Source organism: Narcine bancroftii, chromosome 8 (genome assembly GCF_036971445.1).
Source record: "Narcine bancroftii isolate sNarBan1 chromosome 8, sNarBan1.hap1, whole genome shotgun sequence".
In the NCBI taxonomy this organism is placed as follows: domain Eukaryota; kingdom Metazoa; phylum Chordata; class Chondrichthyes; order Torpediniformes; family Narcinidae; genus Narcine; species Narcine bancroftii.
Window position 1 is genome coordinate 15123255 of NC_091476.1, and position 17518 is coordinate 15140772.

General features: G+C 41.2%; 1 protein-coding gene and 1 long non-coding RNA gene across 6 annotated transcripts in view; both read left to right on the forward strand.

Moving 5' to 3' along the window:
• The first annotated feature begins 1840 nt into the window (after window positions 1-1840).
• On the forward strand, window positions 1841-12907 carry LOC138741670 (uncharacterized). The gene is made up of 3 exons (XR_011343653.1): window positions 1841-1904; window positions 10602-10675; window positions 12252-12907. It is a non-coding gene; the product is annotated as an uncharacterized lncRNA (long non-coding RNA).
• Window positions 12908-13712: 805 nt separating this feature from the next.
• The window catches only part of gab3 (GRB2 associated binding protein 3), a 99387-nt gene continuing 95581 nt past the window's right edge, over window positions 13713-17518 (forward strand). For 3 of the 5 annotated variants that reach the window (XM_069892945.1, XM_069892944.1, XM_069892943.1), the window contains exon 1: window positions 13890-13971. In XM_069892945.1, coding sequence (XP_069749046.1) covers window positions 13900-13971 — 72 coding nt within the window. In that variant the 5' untranslated portion in view covers window positions 13890-13899. Of the gene's footprint in view, window positions 13972-17518 lie in introns of all 5 variants that reach the window. The other 2 variants (XM_069892946.1, XM_069892947.1) reach the window with 2 other exon arrangements.

A 17518-nucleotide genomic window follows, 5' to 3' on the forward strand; every position in this document is an offset into this window, starting at 1 on the left:
CTTCTTCATCAAACCACAGGAGTTCTCCTTCTTGGTCAAGCTGTTATCTCAGGTAAACAAAACGCAGGAGTGACCTTTCTGTGAGCATTTTGTAAAAAGGTAAGAAGCCTTGTAGTTATTCAACCAGCCAGCCTGTCTCCATCAAGACAATGGTCTATTCATTTCAATTAGCACCTACTTGTGAATTGTGCTTAGCATTCTCCATTGTTTCTGTAAAGTTCACTGAATATGAATTCTTCAGTATTTCAAATAAGTTCTGTTTTAAAATGAATGTATGTATGTATGTAACCTACTCTAATCTTACCAAATTCTCCCAAATATATATTCCATTACACCACTCACTACCACTTTAAATAATCCCTAGGCCATCGGTACTCTGTGATTAGTAAGGGATTACTTAATGTGGTACGTGAGTGAGAAGGGAAGGTTGAGAATCACTGCTCTAGACCCAATTGTTACTAAAATATTTTGCTTGAGAAAAAAACCGTCATTGGCCTGTTTCCTTTGGAGTTATGAAACCGTGCACATAACAAGTCAATTAGGTATGATTAAAACAAACTTTTTCTTTCCACCCACGTCCCATCTTAAGCAATCCCTTTCTAATCACAGAGCACCTGTGGCATAGGGAATACTTAAAGTGGTATGTGAGTGGATGAAGTCGCTCCAATGAATGTTGAGGATGAGCGGAGACAACGCTGGTGGAATCGTTCTAGGAGTACTCAAGATGGCAGAGGCCGACAGCATCGAATCCACGCTGCTGAAGATCCAACTGCGCTGGGCAGGTCATGTCTCCAGATCGTGTTATATGGCGAGCTCTCCACTGGCCACCGTGACAGAGGTGCACCAAAGAAGAGGTACAAGGACTGCCTAAAGAAATCTCTTGGTGCCTGCCACATTGACCACCGCCAGTGGGCTGATCTCACCTCAAACCGTGCATCTTGGCGCCTCACAGTTCGGCGGGCAGCAACCTCCTTTGAAGAAGACCGCAGAGCCCACCTCACTGACAAAAGAAAAAGGAGGAAAAACCCAACACCCAACCCCAACCCACCAATTTTCCCCTGCAACCGCTGCAACCATGTCTGCCTGTCCCGCATCGGACTTGTCAGCCACAAACGAGCCTGCAGCTGACGTGGACATTACCCCTCCATAAATCTTCATCCGTGAAGCCAAGCCAAAGAAAGAAATGTGAGTGGAAAGAAAAAGGTTGAGAACCACTGTCTTAGATGATATTCTCTGGTATTTGCTATTGTCACCCTGGGAAAAAGGTGTTTGCTATCCACCAGCATGTATGCTGTTCATAATCTTTTATTAATTCACCTCTCATCCTTTGTAAATCCAATATCTGTCAACAATATTTGACATGTTCTCCAATCCAGACAGCATCCTGGTAAATTTCCTCTGCACCCTCTCTAAAGCTTTGGCATCTTTCTTGTGATGAGGCAACCAGAATTGAATGAAATACTCCAATTGTGACCTAACCAGTTTTATAGATCTGCAACATTACCTCATAGCTCTTGAACACCTTCTTAACCACCTTATCAACCTCTGTAACAACCTTGGATTATGGACCTTGATACAAAGATCCCCCAGTGCCTCTATACTGTTAAGAATCCTGCCATTATATACGTACTCAGCCTTCCAGTTTGACCTTTAAAAAGTTAATCACGTTAAACTTATCTGGATTGAACTCCAAATGCCACTTTTCTGCCTAATTTGACATATTGTCTATAACCTGTTGTAACTTGTTGCAACCTTATACACTATCTGCCACACCTCCAACCTTCGTGTCATCTGCAAACTTACTGACTCATGGCTCCACCTCATTGATAAGTTTCACAAGGAGCAGGGATTTCAGAGCATATCCGTGCAGAACATCGCAAATCACAAACCTTCAGGAGAAATATGTAAGTTTACCACCAAAGCCCCAACAATCTCTTCCTACTCTTTCTGTAGTAACCTGGGGTATATTGTGTCCAGTCAAGAGGACTTATCTATCTGAATATTTAAAAAATGTTCCATTGCTTCCTCTTTCTAATCTCAATATGTTCCAGCACATTAGTCTATTCTATACTGACCTCATATTCACCAAAGTCCCCCTTCTGAGTGAACACTGGAGGAAAGGCCAAAGTATCTTTCCCAGAAAAGGGCAATCAATGTTAGTTTCGCCTTCAGCAAAAGACATTTAAGAACTTATTTCTGAAAAAGAGTACCAACACAAATGGGGAAAAAAGGACTTCAAAAATAGTTACCATTGATTAAACCTCTTGTGTTGGCCCTTTTGGAGACTGAGCTTAGGGTCATTATAGTTTCTGGAGTTTTTTTTTTCCCAAGAAGCAAGCAATCAGGCGCATACTACATACAGATCACTAAGAATTCAAATCCATAATGATTTCTATCATAACCATATTGTTGTTACATGGCCTCATGAAATGATTGAAAATATGTTAGCTAAGGCAAATGCTACTTCTTGTTTGTGGAGTTAATTTTTTACCACAATGAGATGACCCATGTATCGTACAACAGAAAAAGTACCAAAGGCACTTTTTTGTTCTGGTTGACAAGTAATAACTCACTCACCAGAGCAACATCAGATGAAAAAAATACTTTATTTTCTTTTATGCAGGAAGTGTATAAGTTAAAAAAAAAACAAATGGCACGTTTGTGGCTGGAGACGTGTTTTGACTCATGTTGGATGATGGTGTGTAATTATTTTTAAAACTAAAAACAATTATTAAAACCACAAAAGACATTATTTGTTGATTGTAAAATTAGGAAACTGTCCACAATGATAGCAACCTGGTCCTCAGCTTTCAACTCACTTGAGACACATCTTGAATTCAACAAATTGCTTTCAATTATTCTGTCTACATATAAGCTTTCCAGATAGACCTGATTAGTAAATTTTTAATACTGATGCAATTAATTTCAACATTACATTAGCATTTACTAGGTATATTAAGACTAACCAGCAATCTACAAATATACTTTGTGTATATATAAATGATGTGCTCATGAGCGCTGGTTAGCTCCCTGGCTTGTGAATCGTGCAGGAAGCATTTAACTATTGGGGTCTTCTATATCGTCTTTAGGTAAGAGCAACAACGCCTGTAAAATGCCATGTGATTTTTAAAAAATTATGCACTTAAATTGGAATAAAATCATACAGTTTTCTGAATTCAGTGGGTTGCTCTAATTCCATGGATATAAATAGAACTCTAAATCCTGGATTTACAGTCCCTTCTTTATTTTTTTCCAGAAATAATTTCTCTTGCAATGAAAACTTTATCAATCATTCTGTTTGACATCTGCCCATTTAATCACCTGTTCAGTTTCTCACTTGATATGATGGGAAATTCACAATTTTCCATTATTATTATATGGGAATGAATGACAAAAATACATTGTCCATTAAGAAATATGATGGCAGAGGGGAATAACTGTCCTTGTATTGTTGTGCACTGAACAAAGTTACAAATATTATCCATATGCTTGTATTATTCATCTTTGATATCATCTTTTCTGGAGTGTCTATTTCAGTTGACCATTGTTCATTGTCTTTCCTCTTCTGGGAGATTCATCCAATCCCATTTCAGAGTCAATCATGCAAAGTGAATACTTGGTCTGCACCTTTGTCCAACTTACATGTTGTCATCCTGCAGCGTACATTGCAAACTCACATTTAGGAATTCACTCTTTTTTTTTGTTCTGCATTGGTGTTGGCTTTTAACACCTGTCATCATTTTGGCTCAGTGTTTCTCTTTCCAGTAACATGGACGTGTCCTACAGTTTTGTAATTAGCAACATGCAACATAAACAATGAAGCATAATGATTAAGTGATTTGTCTAACCCTCAGGGATATTCCCTTTGCTCTACCAACCCCTCCTTCACTTTCTCTAACACTTCTCTTTTTTGCATGTTTTAGTGAAGGGTTTAGGACCTCAAACGTTAACTGCTTTTCTTTCCACAGATGCGGAGAAGCATTTTCTGTTTTAAATTTAGATTTCAAACATTTGTGTTTTTTTATTTTCAAGGTCTTTGTGAGTTTGGAAAATGACATGTCCAATGGTTGGTGTTGCTTTCTCAATTTTTCTTGGATTTTTATCATAATCTGGACATCCTTTTTATATTAATGGTAAATTTAACCCAGTGGTCTTCAAACTTTTTTCTTTTCACTCACATACCACCTTAAGTAATCCCTGCACCATTGGCACTCTGTGATTAGAAAGGGATTGCTTAAGGTGGGATGTGAGTGGGAAGGGAAGGCTGAGAATCACTGCTCTAGTCCCAATTGTTACTGAAATATTTTGGTTGAGAAAAATTGTCATTGGCCCTTTTCCTTTGGAGTTATGAAACCGTGCACATAATGAGTCAATTAGGTACAATTAAAACAGTGGTTTTCATATTTTTCTTTCCACTCACATAGTGGTATGTGAGTGGAAAGACAAAGTTTGAAAAACCACTGATTTAACCTCATCCAGAGGCTGCTGATATACTAAGTATTATTCACACATCATCTCTTTGCATGGATTTAGATTAATTCTGGCTTTTAAAAATATCCATGCTAAGATAAACTTCATTGAACATATACGTCTATTTCAGGGTAATTTTTCTCTGCATAATTTTCTTGTGAATATTTGGGACTCCTTCAGTTGTAGATACATCCACAGACTGTAGACCCTTTAGCAGGCTGGGTTCTAGGTTCTGCAACTCCAGCAAACCTCCCCACCATTCAACTTATTTTTCTTTAAGACTCCCACAATATTCTCCAGAACTGATAATGTGTTAAATTCTCCTTCTTTATCAAAGGATCAGCTCTTCCCTCATTACACTCCTGTGAATTCTCCTTCTTTATCAAAGGATCAGCTCTTCCCTCATTACACTCCTGTGAAGAACCTTATAACATTTAACTCCATTTCAATATCTACATGATGCACTTTCTGTTCAAAATATTTTATTGCCCACAGGGTATCTGCAGTTTTGAAGCAGCCAAAGGATAATAGAAAATGAATGCATGAAAGCAGAGATTGCTCAGCAGTAAAAGAATCTAGAACTCCCTATTTTATATTGATGCTTCTCAGGGCAATTGGGCTGGTTGAATGGGGCACCAATAACAACCTTGCACTCAGTGTCACCAAAACTAAGGAGATGATTGTTGACTTCAGGAAGGGAAAGCCAGAGGTATTCAATCCAATGATCAATAGGGGAATCAAAGGTGGAGAGGGTGAGCTCATTTAGGTTCTTGGGATTCACTATCTCGGAAGATCTTTTCTTGTCCCAACACACCAACGGCATCGTGAAGAAAGCACATCTATGCCTCTACTTCCTCAGGAGTTTGCCGAGATTTGGTATGACATCAGAAACCCTGGCAAATTTCTACAGAGGTGTGGTGAAAAGTGTGCTGACTGTCTGCATGGCAGTCTGGTATGGAAACACCAATACCCCTGAGTGTAAAGCCCTGCAAAAGGTAGAGGACACAGCCCAGGACATGACAGGCAAAACTCTCCCCTCTTTTGAGTACATCTACAGGGAACACTGCCATCGGAGGACAGTAACAATCATCAGAGACCCACACCACCCAGCACATGCTCTGATCTCGCTGCTGCCATCAGGAAAGAGGTATAGGTGCCACCAGGTTCAGGAATAGCTGCTACCCACCACCATCAAACTTCTCAATGACAAATTCATTCAGAGACTCGTGATTTTCTTTTGTTCTCTCTGTATTGCACAATCTTCTCCGTGGATTGTTCTCCGTGGATTTGTTCTCTCTTGTATTGCACAATCTTCTCTGTGGATTGACACCCTGTCATGATGGAGAAGCTTGTGTGGTCCTGAGATCCCGAGAGTTATGCCGTCTGGAGCTATGCTCCTGGTAGGGCCACCCATGGTGGTAAGGTTGAGGGTGAGGTCCCTGACAAAGCACAATCCAACCAAGACCTCAATGGTGGAACAGGTGGGCAAAGTTACTTCGACCTTATTACTGTAAAGGCGGTTGAAAGCTGCAACAAATCCATCAGCTCCAATCGTCGTGGTTTTCATGCCATTGAAATTAGTTGGTTTATTTGTGAAATATTGTATGCTTCTTGAAGTGCAACATTCTTCTTTGGCTTGGCTTCGCGGACGAAGATTTATGGAGGGGGTAAAAGTCCACGTCAGCTGCAGGCTCGTTTGTGGCTGACAAGTCCGATGCGGGACAGGCAGACATGGTTGCAGCGGTTGCAGGGGAAAATTGGTTGGTTGGGGTTGGGTGTTGGGTTTTTCCTCCTTTGCCTTTTGTCAGTGAGGTGGGCTCTGCGGTCTTCTTCAAAGGAGGTTGCTGCCCGCCAAACTGTGAGGCGCCAAGATGCACGGTTTGTGGCGATATCAGCCCACTGGCGGTGGTCAATGGGGCAGGCACCAAGAGATTTCTTTAGGCAGTCCTTGTACCTTTTCTTTGGTGCACCTCTGTCACGGTGGCCAGTGGAGAGCTCGCCATATAACACGATCTTGGGAAGGCGATGGTCCTCCATTCTGGAGACGTGACCCATCCAGCGCAGCTGGATCTTCTGCAGCGTGGACTCGATGCTGTCGACCTCTGCCATCACGAGTACTTCGACGTTAGGGATGAAAGCGCTCCAATGGATGTTGAGGATGGAGCGGAGACAACGCTGGTGGAAGCGTTCTAGGAGCCGTAGGTGATGCCGGTAGAGGACCCATGATTCAGAGCCGAACAGGAGTGTGGGTATGACAACGGCTCTGTATACGCTTATCTTTGTGAGGTTTTTCAGTTGGTTGTTTTTCCAGACTCTTTTGTGTAGTCTTCCAAAGGCGCTATTTGCCTTGGCGAGTCTGTTGTCTATCTCATTGTCGATCCTTGCATCTGATGAAATGGTGCAGCCGAGATAGGTAAACTGGTTGACCGTTTTGAGTTTTGTGTGCCCGATGGAGATGTGGGGGGGCTGGTAGTCATGGTGGGGAGCTGGCTGATGGAGGACCTCAGTTTTCTTCAGGCTGACTTCCAGGCCAAACATTTTGGCAGTTTCCGCAAAGCAAGACGTCAAGCGCTGAAGAGCTGGCTCTGAATGGGCAACTAAAGCGGCATCGTCTGCAAAGAGTAGTTCACGGACTACATTAAATACATGTTAAACAGGCGTCTTCACTCAGTGGGCCAATTTCTAAGATTGGACTCATAAGCCATGTGAGAGCCCGTATCCTTGAGGGATAGCAATGATGATTGCACCGTCATTTTGTTTACATTCATTATTTGTTTACATGAGTACACAGTTTATTTTTTGCACTACCAATTAGTAGTAATTCTGTCGTGCCCATAGGAAAAAGGAATTTTAGGGTTGTATGTGATGTAATGTATGCACTCTGACAATAAACTTTAAATCTGAAATCTGGCTCCAGTTCATGCACCACTTGGGCCTTAAAGCAAGGACATGAGAGTCAATGTCTTCAGCCTGCCCCTTAGGTTAGGTAAATAGAGTTTTTATTGCACTGAGTGCACCATATTAATTAGCCATCACGGGAAATCCTGAGAATGTCCACAAGAGTTTGTAAACCAGCATAAGGTGTTAGAAAATGCCATCATTTAATTCTGTAAAAGACTTGCTCTGTAAATGGCCAAGAAAAGCACTAATGCCTCTCCTTTCTCAGCATCCTGAGGAAATTTGGCATGTTACCTGCATCCCTTAACAATTTCTACAGGTCCACCATTGAATGCATTCCATCAGGGTGTGTCAGTGGTTGGTCCAGAAAATGCTCCATCCTAGACCACAAGAAACAGCATTGGGTTCACACGACACCCTCCACATCACTTACACCATCTATAACTCCCAATGGCTTGGATAAGCATCCAACATATGAAAAGACTCAGCCATACTCTCTTCACCCCATCCCCCCCACTCACCAGGAAGAAAATTCACATATGTGAGATCACATACCATCAGGTTGAAGGACAGTTTCTTTCTCACCATTTATCAGACTCCTGAATGAACTCCTAAGTAGTAAAATTATGTTCCCTTTGCTTTGTACCATTGATTTCTCTCTGTAACTCTGCACCTCTACACTTTTGAACTGTGTCTTATTTGTACTTGTGGTGCACTATCAGTCAGAAGCAAACACACAAAACCAAAAGACTGTACAACAGGCTTTATTCGACATAAAACTCCACAGAACCAGCTATGAGATTGTGGTGCTGTGAGAGTGACTTCGAAGGGCCGGTTCAGGCTTATATACCGGAGGGTGATTGGCACCTGATCGCGTGGGGCTTGGTCCATTCAGGTCAGCTGATTGACAGCTGGCCAGGTGTTGTCCCGATGCTCTTCTGCAGGTACAGAGGTTGCCTGCTGCAGTAGGCCAGTGGTGTCCCACCACAGTACTATGAAGGAGTTAGCTACTGGTCTGCTTGCAAAACAACCTTTATTACTGGAGAGAAGAGAGGAGTAAAACACAAAAGTGCAGACTCCATGATTGAAGTAAAAACACTATGTAGAGAAACTCAGCAGGTCAGAGAACTTTATCACACCTAGATGAAGGGCTCAGGCCAGAAACGTTGGTTATGTATCTTTATCTTTGCTGAACACACCTAGATGAAGGGCTCAGGCCCGAAACATTGATTATGTATCTTTATATTTGCTATGATGAAGTATGATATTTGACCTGCTGAGTTTCTCCAGCATTGTATTTTTATCCCTGTCACTGCATCTTGGTACATAAGCTTGAATTTATAATCTACAGGGAAAGCAACCCAATGAAAGAGTCAATTTGTAACCAGACACTAGATCTATTACTAAATGTACTGAGGGATAAGAAATAACTCTTGATGTTGATGTGGCTGAACATATGCATACTGGGTCTATGCCAAAGAGCAGCAGAAACACTTTTGTGCTCAGTTAATATAAAACTTCATTACCATAACAAATTATGTCATTCTTGAGCTCTGAATAATTTATCCAAATATTGCGACATTTATAATATATTTGATTCGATGATTAAATAAAATTTCAATGCTGGGTTGGCTGTGATGCTTATTGGAAAACAACAGACTTTTGTGTACAATAATTCAGATCCAGGCATTTGTCACAACAGTATAAAGATTCTTTCTGTCACCCTTTCACATAATGTATTATGATATATTGCTGCTTCTTCAAAAATAAATACAATATATAAAGCAGAACTATCTACAGTGCTTGGCATCACAAACAAGTTCCTCCCTTAGCAATGCTCCTGAAAGAACACACGACCAGACAGGCTGAGCTCAGTGAGCAGAACTGATTTATTGCAGGCTGCTGGGCTGGACTTATACTCCCAGCCTGGACCTGGCTGAGAACCGTGCTGGCGGGTGCTGACGTCACCTGGGCATCACGTGGTCCCCCAGCGCGGACTTCTGAGCCCTGTGCTGAGAAGAAGGGGAAATGCCCCCCCCCCCCCGACGGCGCCATTTTGGCCGGCTGCCCCGCCGCGTGAATTACAAGCAGGGCCGATTCGCCTGCCTAGTGGTGTGCCACCACTCTACCAGGATTCAGATCTCCATTATTCATAGTGGCCATAATGTAATTGTATTCATGATATGTATAAGGGTGTGTGCCTGTCTGTACTTAAATGTAAATATTGCTTAACATCTAACTGCAATATGCATAAAATCAATGATACACCAAACATTTACATGACATCACATAAGATGTAATATGCCACATCCTTGAAATCACTGCAGGCTTTTTTTCTCTCCTCTTCTGAATCCATTGATTTGATCAATGGTATAAATTTAGTGTCAGCATGCAACCTCTTGCTTGACCAAGTTATCTTTCTTTGGGTGTGACTCTCAAAAGTGAATATTAGTGTACTTAGATATGGAGGAAGGTGTATTTTTGTTTGGAATATTTGAAGTTTTCAAAATTGAACTTAACAGTTTACACACGTTATCAAGTTTTTACAAATCTGTCTCAATTCCAACTTATCCTAATCCCATCTATGTGAATTTTCTGTCCAGTCCAAGCCTAACACTCCTTCCCCTTTCTCCCTCCCCTCCCCCCCCAACCCCATTCCCTCAACCTCAACTTTACATTTAGATAAACAGAAAAAAAACACAAGACATTAAAACATTCAAAAAACGGGAATAAATCATATCGGGGAGTTGTGGTTCTGGCCTGATCTCACTCTTATCCCCATTAATCTTGTCCCTGGAAACCTACCCATAGTCTTCCAGAGTAGAGCGCGCTTGGGCAACAAGTTCATTGAGTCTGTCAAATATATCAGCAAATAAACTGATTTTATGTTCTTCCTGGGCCATTCAGAACCCCTTAATGTCTGGATCCTGATGAATGGCCTCAGCTAATGGTTCCATGGCCAGTATGAACAGAGCTGAAGATAGTTAGTGGGCATCAGCTCCCACAAACATGTATCTTTCATCATAGGTAGGTTGCAAGCAATCAACAATTCCCCTTTTTTAAAATCTTAATAGGATTATGACTAATTCTGATAACACTACACTGAGCTTGTTGAGGATATCTAACTCAATATGAAATAAAAATCATATATATTTGGGCTTTTTGATTTGCTATTCACCAAACTATATCTAAAGTCATTACAACATCAAAGCAATTATTGTCTTTTTTTATAGTATTTGAAAGCCATGGTATTTTCAGTTTGATGACTGAAGCAAGAGACATGCAAAGAGCAAGACAGACAGCTGAGGTATGTCCATTCCCATAATTATATAGGGCACTATGTATGTTAAGCAAGGCTCTCCAAAACAGTGGACTTTGTTTATTTCAGGAGTATGAATGATGACTGTAGGCTCGCCAAGTGGGCAGGAAAGTCGAACGAAGCCAAAGATAAGAGTTTATCAAATGGAACAAATTTACTCCTTTGACTTTATTTTTTTTAAGTTCTTAGGTTTTTTGTACAATGTTCTGAGTATTGTCTGATGTAATACTGAATCATATCAGTCAGGTACTCTTTGTTCAGTTACCTAATCTTTTAAAAGATGGTGCAATTTTCATGGCCAAGTAAATTTTAAAAAAGATATTATTCTGAATGATTCTTAATGATTTATTTGCAAAGTTAATAAATGAATACTAGACTTTTATTGACAGAATCAAGGTTGCCCATTGTACCTTCCACAAACACTTGGTCTACCAATTGTCATTATTAACCTGGAGTATTACGAATAGATGCTTTTGCAGGATAGACCTGCATATCAACACATATTGAACATTTAATATTTTGTTTTCAGAACACTTTTGGGTTTTGGGTTGCTGATTTCAAAAATCACTTTAAAATTTTCCCATCATATGCCATTTTTAAGATATAACATCTTTTGTGATTTTCTATCATATGTCATACAAAACCATGAAATAAAACATGTCATTGAAAATTCAATTTTCTGCATTCACACTTGCATTTTTTTCCTGCTGAACTTGGTGCAGTCAGTGATGAACATGGTGAAAGATTTCACCAGGATATTGCAAGCATGGAAAAGCAGTATAGGGGGGCAACTGGAATCCATGATTGCTGGCCAGTGAGTGTTGAACACTGACATGAGAGGCATCAGATGCTGAGTACAAGTGAAAATCAGCGGCCAAGCATTTTTCGGCCAGTTGGACTAATGCATCAATATGCGATTAAACATGAAAAATTCAATAAAAGTTAATTTAATGTTTCTCCAACTTCAAATCTGAAACCTTCTTTGTGTTCATCTTGAAATTATCAAATATAATCCTCAAGTTTTTTTTTCAGGAAGTAAACCTTTTGGAAAAAAAAATTCAGTTTTATTAGATAAACTTAGCTGAAAGTATATTGTGAATAAAATAGAAGGGTTTGGAGAAAGAATTGTTCTTTTTGTTCCATCAATGTAATTGTTATTTTTAAAATAATCACAAGACTCCCACAGGTTTTGTTGAGCTTGTGCGGCTGTCAAAAATCTCAAGTATTTTTATCCCCTGGGTTCTTTTATTTAGCTTAAAAACATCTTCACAAAATATATTTAAAAAAATGTCTCCTATTGTTAGATGCATTTAGTGATTTTTCTTGATTTGTTTATTCCCTTAAATGGAGACTTTATTTAATCCTTGGATGATGAAACATCCACTTCAACTGGTTGTTTCAATTTGAGTGACTTGATATGCTTTGTGGGAATTCTTGTGCTTGCTATTTTAGTTAAATTATAAATGTTGCATACAGTTTAATGGAGAAAACAGCTATGAAAAACCTTGATGTGCTTTTGATGTTAGTAACCCAAAGAAATGTTTGGATCTGCTCCTTCATGCAGGGGGAGCTCAGGGTACCTGACCATGAATGAAGAAGACAAGGGACCCCAATAGTGAGTCTCTTCGTCATCAATTCCACGAACTGAGAAGCAGTGGAGCTTGGCCAGTGAACGTATTATCTGAAGATCATTCTTAATCATCCCAGATCTCAGTTCAGTTAAATGCTTTTTCAAAAATCACTTTATCTGCTTAATTTAACAGGTGGCCTCTCAGGTGTGCCACCTGTTCGGTTTTGTATTAGTTTCGTTTTACATGTTAGAACATAAGCAGTAACAGGTCATTTGGCCTCTCCTTTTCTGGGATGGAATTCAATGTTCAAAGTGTTTTTTTTTAAACCAGCATTACCTGACATTATTGATTCGATTAATATCTGAAGATCTATTGATCTGTCTTGAATCAAGTCAGTAATCGAGCCTTCACAGTCCAGTCCTCTTGGCAGAGGATTCCAAAGATTCTGGATGAAGAAATATCATCTCATCCCTGAGATTGTGATCACGGTCAACTCTGTCAAGTAAGAATGAAGAGAAAGGAGGGTATGGCCTGTAAATATTAAATTGGAAGAGTCAGAAAGGAACTGACCGTATGAATATTGATTGAAACATGAGAGTTTTAGAAACAATGTGATGAATGATGACGAGGGGGGTTGGAGGTCAGAGGAATAGCAGTCATGCGATCTGCATATAGTATAATTATATTCATTTCAGCTTCTTGAAATGTTGGAATGACCGTATTTGTTGGTTTGAGGAAGAATCAAAAAATCTGCACGATTGAGACCCATATCCCAAGTGCTTGGGCGCGGAGAGCTTGTCGACTCAGCGCTGCCGGTTGGAAGTGGCAGGGGAGGGTCTCCCACTGTCCACAAACTCTCTCTGGACCCAACAATGATTTGAATACAATGCCGGGGGGGGGGGGGGGGGGTCACATGCAGCCGACTTTGAAGATGACCCGTGGCAGAGCCTTGAGGACGATGGTCCCCCATGGACATCACTCGCTCGACACTGTCCAAACTTCACCAAAACGAGTTTGGGCACTTGAGCGCGTCTCTCGGTGAGAGTCGGACACCAGCTTTTTCTCGACCAGAGAGCCGGCAGGTGAGGGCGGACCGACAGGGGAAGCAAGTTCGAAAGTATAACTCAGAAGTGGACAGTATCGGTTTTAATGGGTCTGCTTGTCGACGGCAAAGTCTGCGAATTTCCACTCATGATCAGTGCTCATCCAATTATTGGCCAGCTTGTGCATCAATTCGATTCTGCTTCTAAGTCCAGAATCATGTTGCCATCGCAGCCCCCTGTCCACACGACCGACACTCACAGGACAGCGTTGAGAGTTCTGAAAGCTCTCACTGCGCCCTGAGGGTCATCTGAAAGCACTTTCGGTTTTTCTTTCGGCGCTTTGAGAGGGGCGGGGACGCTGTGTTGTGTCATCCTCTGATGGGACGATTATTGGATAGTTTGGGGTAATGGGTGGGAAAGTGTTGGATGCGGCTCCTGGCGCGGCTTCCGCCTCCAACACAAGGACTTGGTGCCACTCGGCAGATGAGAGAGAGGCACCGTGATGGATTTTACATTGCCTTGTGGATGGAGCAGCTGAATGACAGCACCCAACATTACAGCACAGAGCACAAGAAGTGGGTCCCATCTGTTTGCAGCCATGAGTGTAGAAGACATCGTTTACACTGGCTGGCTCATCAAATCGCCTCCAGAAAAGAAATTAAAGCGTTATGTAAGTAAATAATTGCTTCCCACTGACGATTCTTGTAGTATGAGGGACAGCGTGGCTGAAGGCACATTAATTAATCACTCATTTCTGGCATCTTGGCAATATTTCTGGCTGAAATGAACCATTTCTTGACGAATGGACACAAGCTGCGCCGGGATTTACACCCCAAGGCAGCTTGGTGAGTTTCATCGAATATATCGGGGGGTTGGGGGGTTATTTCGGTTATTGTTGTTCACGTGGGTCGAATGGGGGGTTGCAGGGGGCTGAGAGGGGATTCGCTCCCCTCGCCTCCCCGCCTGTTTTTTTTTCCTTTCTGAGAAATTTGGGCGGGTTTCAAAACACCACCAAATCGGAAGCTGTGCCCTAAGGTTTCTCGCCATCTGGAACGTCCACACACAAAAAGGGAGAGCTTGTTTACATCCTTCACAACGTTACAACCGCAATGGGCCGGTTGTCGACTCGGCGCTGCCGGTTGGAAGTGGCAGGGGAGGGTTAGGGTCCACAAACTCTCCCTGGACCCGATAATGATTTGAATACAATGCCGGGTGGGGGGGGGGGGGGGTCACATGAAGCCAACTTTGAAGATGACCCGTGGCAGAGCCTTGAGGACGAGCGCATGGAGAACTGTTTGGGGAGGGGGGGAGGTTGTCCTGGTCGGTGGCAATAAAAGGAAGGTTTCATAAATCTGCTGAATTTGACACATTCATTGGTGATCCTCGCCCTATCCTCCAGTTTGCTCACCTTCTGCCTCACGATCCGCGCTGCCGTGGGAGGTTGTCAATTACTTTGGTGTCAAGCAGGCAGAATAGTGTAACTTGATGTGTTGATTAGCCCGACGCAAGTCCCTCTGCTGACGGACCTACACATGACTCTGTCTGGATTAAATAAAATAGTTCACTCTCATTACATGCTCGTCGCTGAGACGAAAAGGTAGTATTTGGAAATAATTGGAAAGTCGGGGTTTTTTGGGGGTCATAAATCGATACGTGTATCGGTTGCAGAGTATCTCATTCGCGTGTGTGAGACGTATCCAGTAAGCGGCTGAGTTATGCAAACCAGTCTGGATGACTTGGCAGCCTCCAGTGTCCTTGGAAGGCTGTCAAACTTCGTCAAAGATATGCTCTCCAAAATAGTAATAAATAAAACTCAGTCCAATGAAACTCCAACTTGGACAGGACTTTTTTTTAACTGTAGAACGACAGGGTTCAGTGGTCAAGCAGAACTTGTTAACAAAGCATTTGTTGCTTACAACAAAGGATTTTCATTCTGTCCCTTGGCTTTTTCTGCAATTAGCCGTTTTCAACGTGCAGTGATGGCTGATCATAATATGGTCATCATCTCACAGCATAGAAACTTGCTGTTCTGTTCGTGGCTTATTCAGGTGAGTGTCTTAGTCTCTCCCAAACAGAGCGATCGTATCTGATTCCACCAGCATTTTGCACTCCAGGGAAAACAAGCTCCGCCTATCCAATCTAGCCCCATAACTAGGGCAGCACAGTTGGCGTCGAGGGTGGTACAGTTGGCCTTGCGGTTAGCGCAATGCCTTTCCAGTGGCAGCGATCGGACCCGGGGTTCAAATCCCATGCTGTCTGTAAGGAGTTTGTACATTCTCCCCTTGCCTGTATGGGTTTTTCCATTCCCACCATTCGAAACCTACGAGGTCAATTGAGCGGCATGGACTCAAGGGCCGAAATGGCCCGTTACCATGCTGTATTAAATTTAAACTAAAGTTTACCAATCCAGACAATTTCCTAATTAATCGTTTCTTTACCATCTCCAGAATAATCACATAATTTCTGTTTGCTGGAGACCAAAACTGCAATGCAGCCTAACTAGTGTCTTACAAAGTTGCAACATAACTTCCCAACTCCTTCGCTCCATGCCTTAACCAACAAAGGCACCACACCACCCTATTCACTTGTGTTGTCACTTTCAGGGAATGATAAACTGGAAACCCAAAATCTGTCAATATTTTTGGCACTGAAGTTCTCCTGTAATTTTACCTCAAAATGCATTACCTTGCATTTGTTTTGTAGACTTTATTTAAAATTTTATAACATGAATACAATAAAGAATTACATTTAAAGAAAAATAGAAAAACAATTAAAAAAGGTATGATTACATCAGAAAATTACACAAAATACCTTGCATTTGTTCACATTGAATTTCATTTACAATGCCCTACCCCACTTTCCATGTGCTCTATATCATGCTGTGGCCTTAGATAATTTTCCTCGCTATTCATGGCATGTCAGTAAAATTGTTTACAAGGATAATATTACACATCAAATGATACATTCTAATGTTTCATCTCCCAAGAAATTATGGCTTTAAAATATGTTTATTTATTGAATATAAAAGTGGGAAGTTGTGTTTAATTGATGGAACATCATGGTCATCATTAGTTCTGCTGAGTGGTGAACCCCAAAGAGATTCATTTATGATGCTGCCATTGATTAGAATCTCTCTTGTGTGATGTATAATTGCTCAACACCCCCACTTTTTGATGTGGGTATATATCATTGCTTTTATTTATGAAATGCCACTAGTTGGAGATCTGACATGGAAAGTAAATGTTGGAAATATGCTAAACAGTGGTTCTCAACCTTTTCTTTTCCACTCACATACCACCTTAAGCAATCCCTTACAAATCACAGAGCACCTATGGCATAGGGATTACTTAAATTTAGTGCCCAATCTTTTAGTTGCTCTTTTTGGCACAACTAGAGAGAATGGCATGACTTTAACATCAACTAAATGTCAAATAATATCCTCTACTTCCCTTCTGGCAAGACGAGCGATGCTACTTGGGTGGAGGGATGTGGTTGTGCCCACTCGCGCAATGGTCGTGTGAGATTACGTCTGCCTTCTGGAGAAAAACTTCCATCCAGTATCTTCTAAGGCTCAAACAAGTCCAAAACATATGAATTAATGTAGCATCCCCATGATTACATCTATCACCACGAGGACTCATAATGTGAGAAAGATTATCTTTGGACATGTGAGCTCTGTGTACCACTTTAAATTGTAAGAGAGAATGGGGAGCACATAATGATGAAGTATTAACCAATTTAAAAATAAAATCCCAACTCTCTTCAGATATTGAAAAATGTTAGTCCTGTTCCTATGCTTTTAAATTTTATCTAAAGGAGCTTTATGCAATTTCATCACCATATCACTAATAGTAGATATTAAACCTTTATGTGAAGGTTGTAAATTAAAAATTGCATCAACAATATTCAGGTCAGGAGCATTTGGAAACTCAGGTAATTGAGAGTGGAGAGTTATTCTGTTCCCCTTGGTCTCTGATGACAGCACTTCAGAGCTACAGAGGGGAAAAAATTTAGCTAAGAATTCTGTCAGATAACTAATAACAAAAGCAAGTAAGACCATAAAAAAATCCAGTAAAAGGTTCTGTTTCCCTCATGCACCAGATAAATATAATATTCAGCTCACCAAATTCCTGTCTACCATCAAGTTTCTTTTAATCTCCCTTCATTCTCATCAATTCCCCCCATGGACATGCAAAGGGGCGATCTACAGTGGTCAA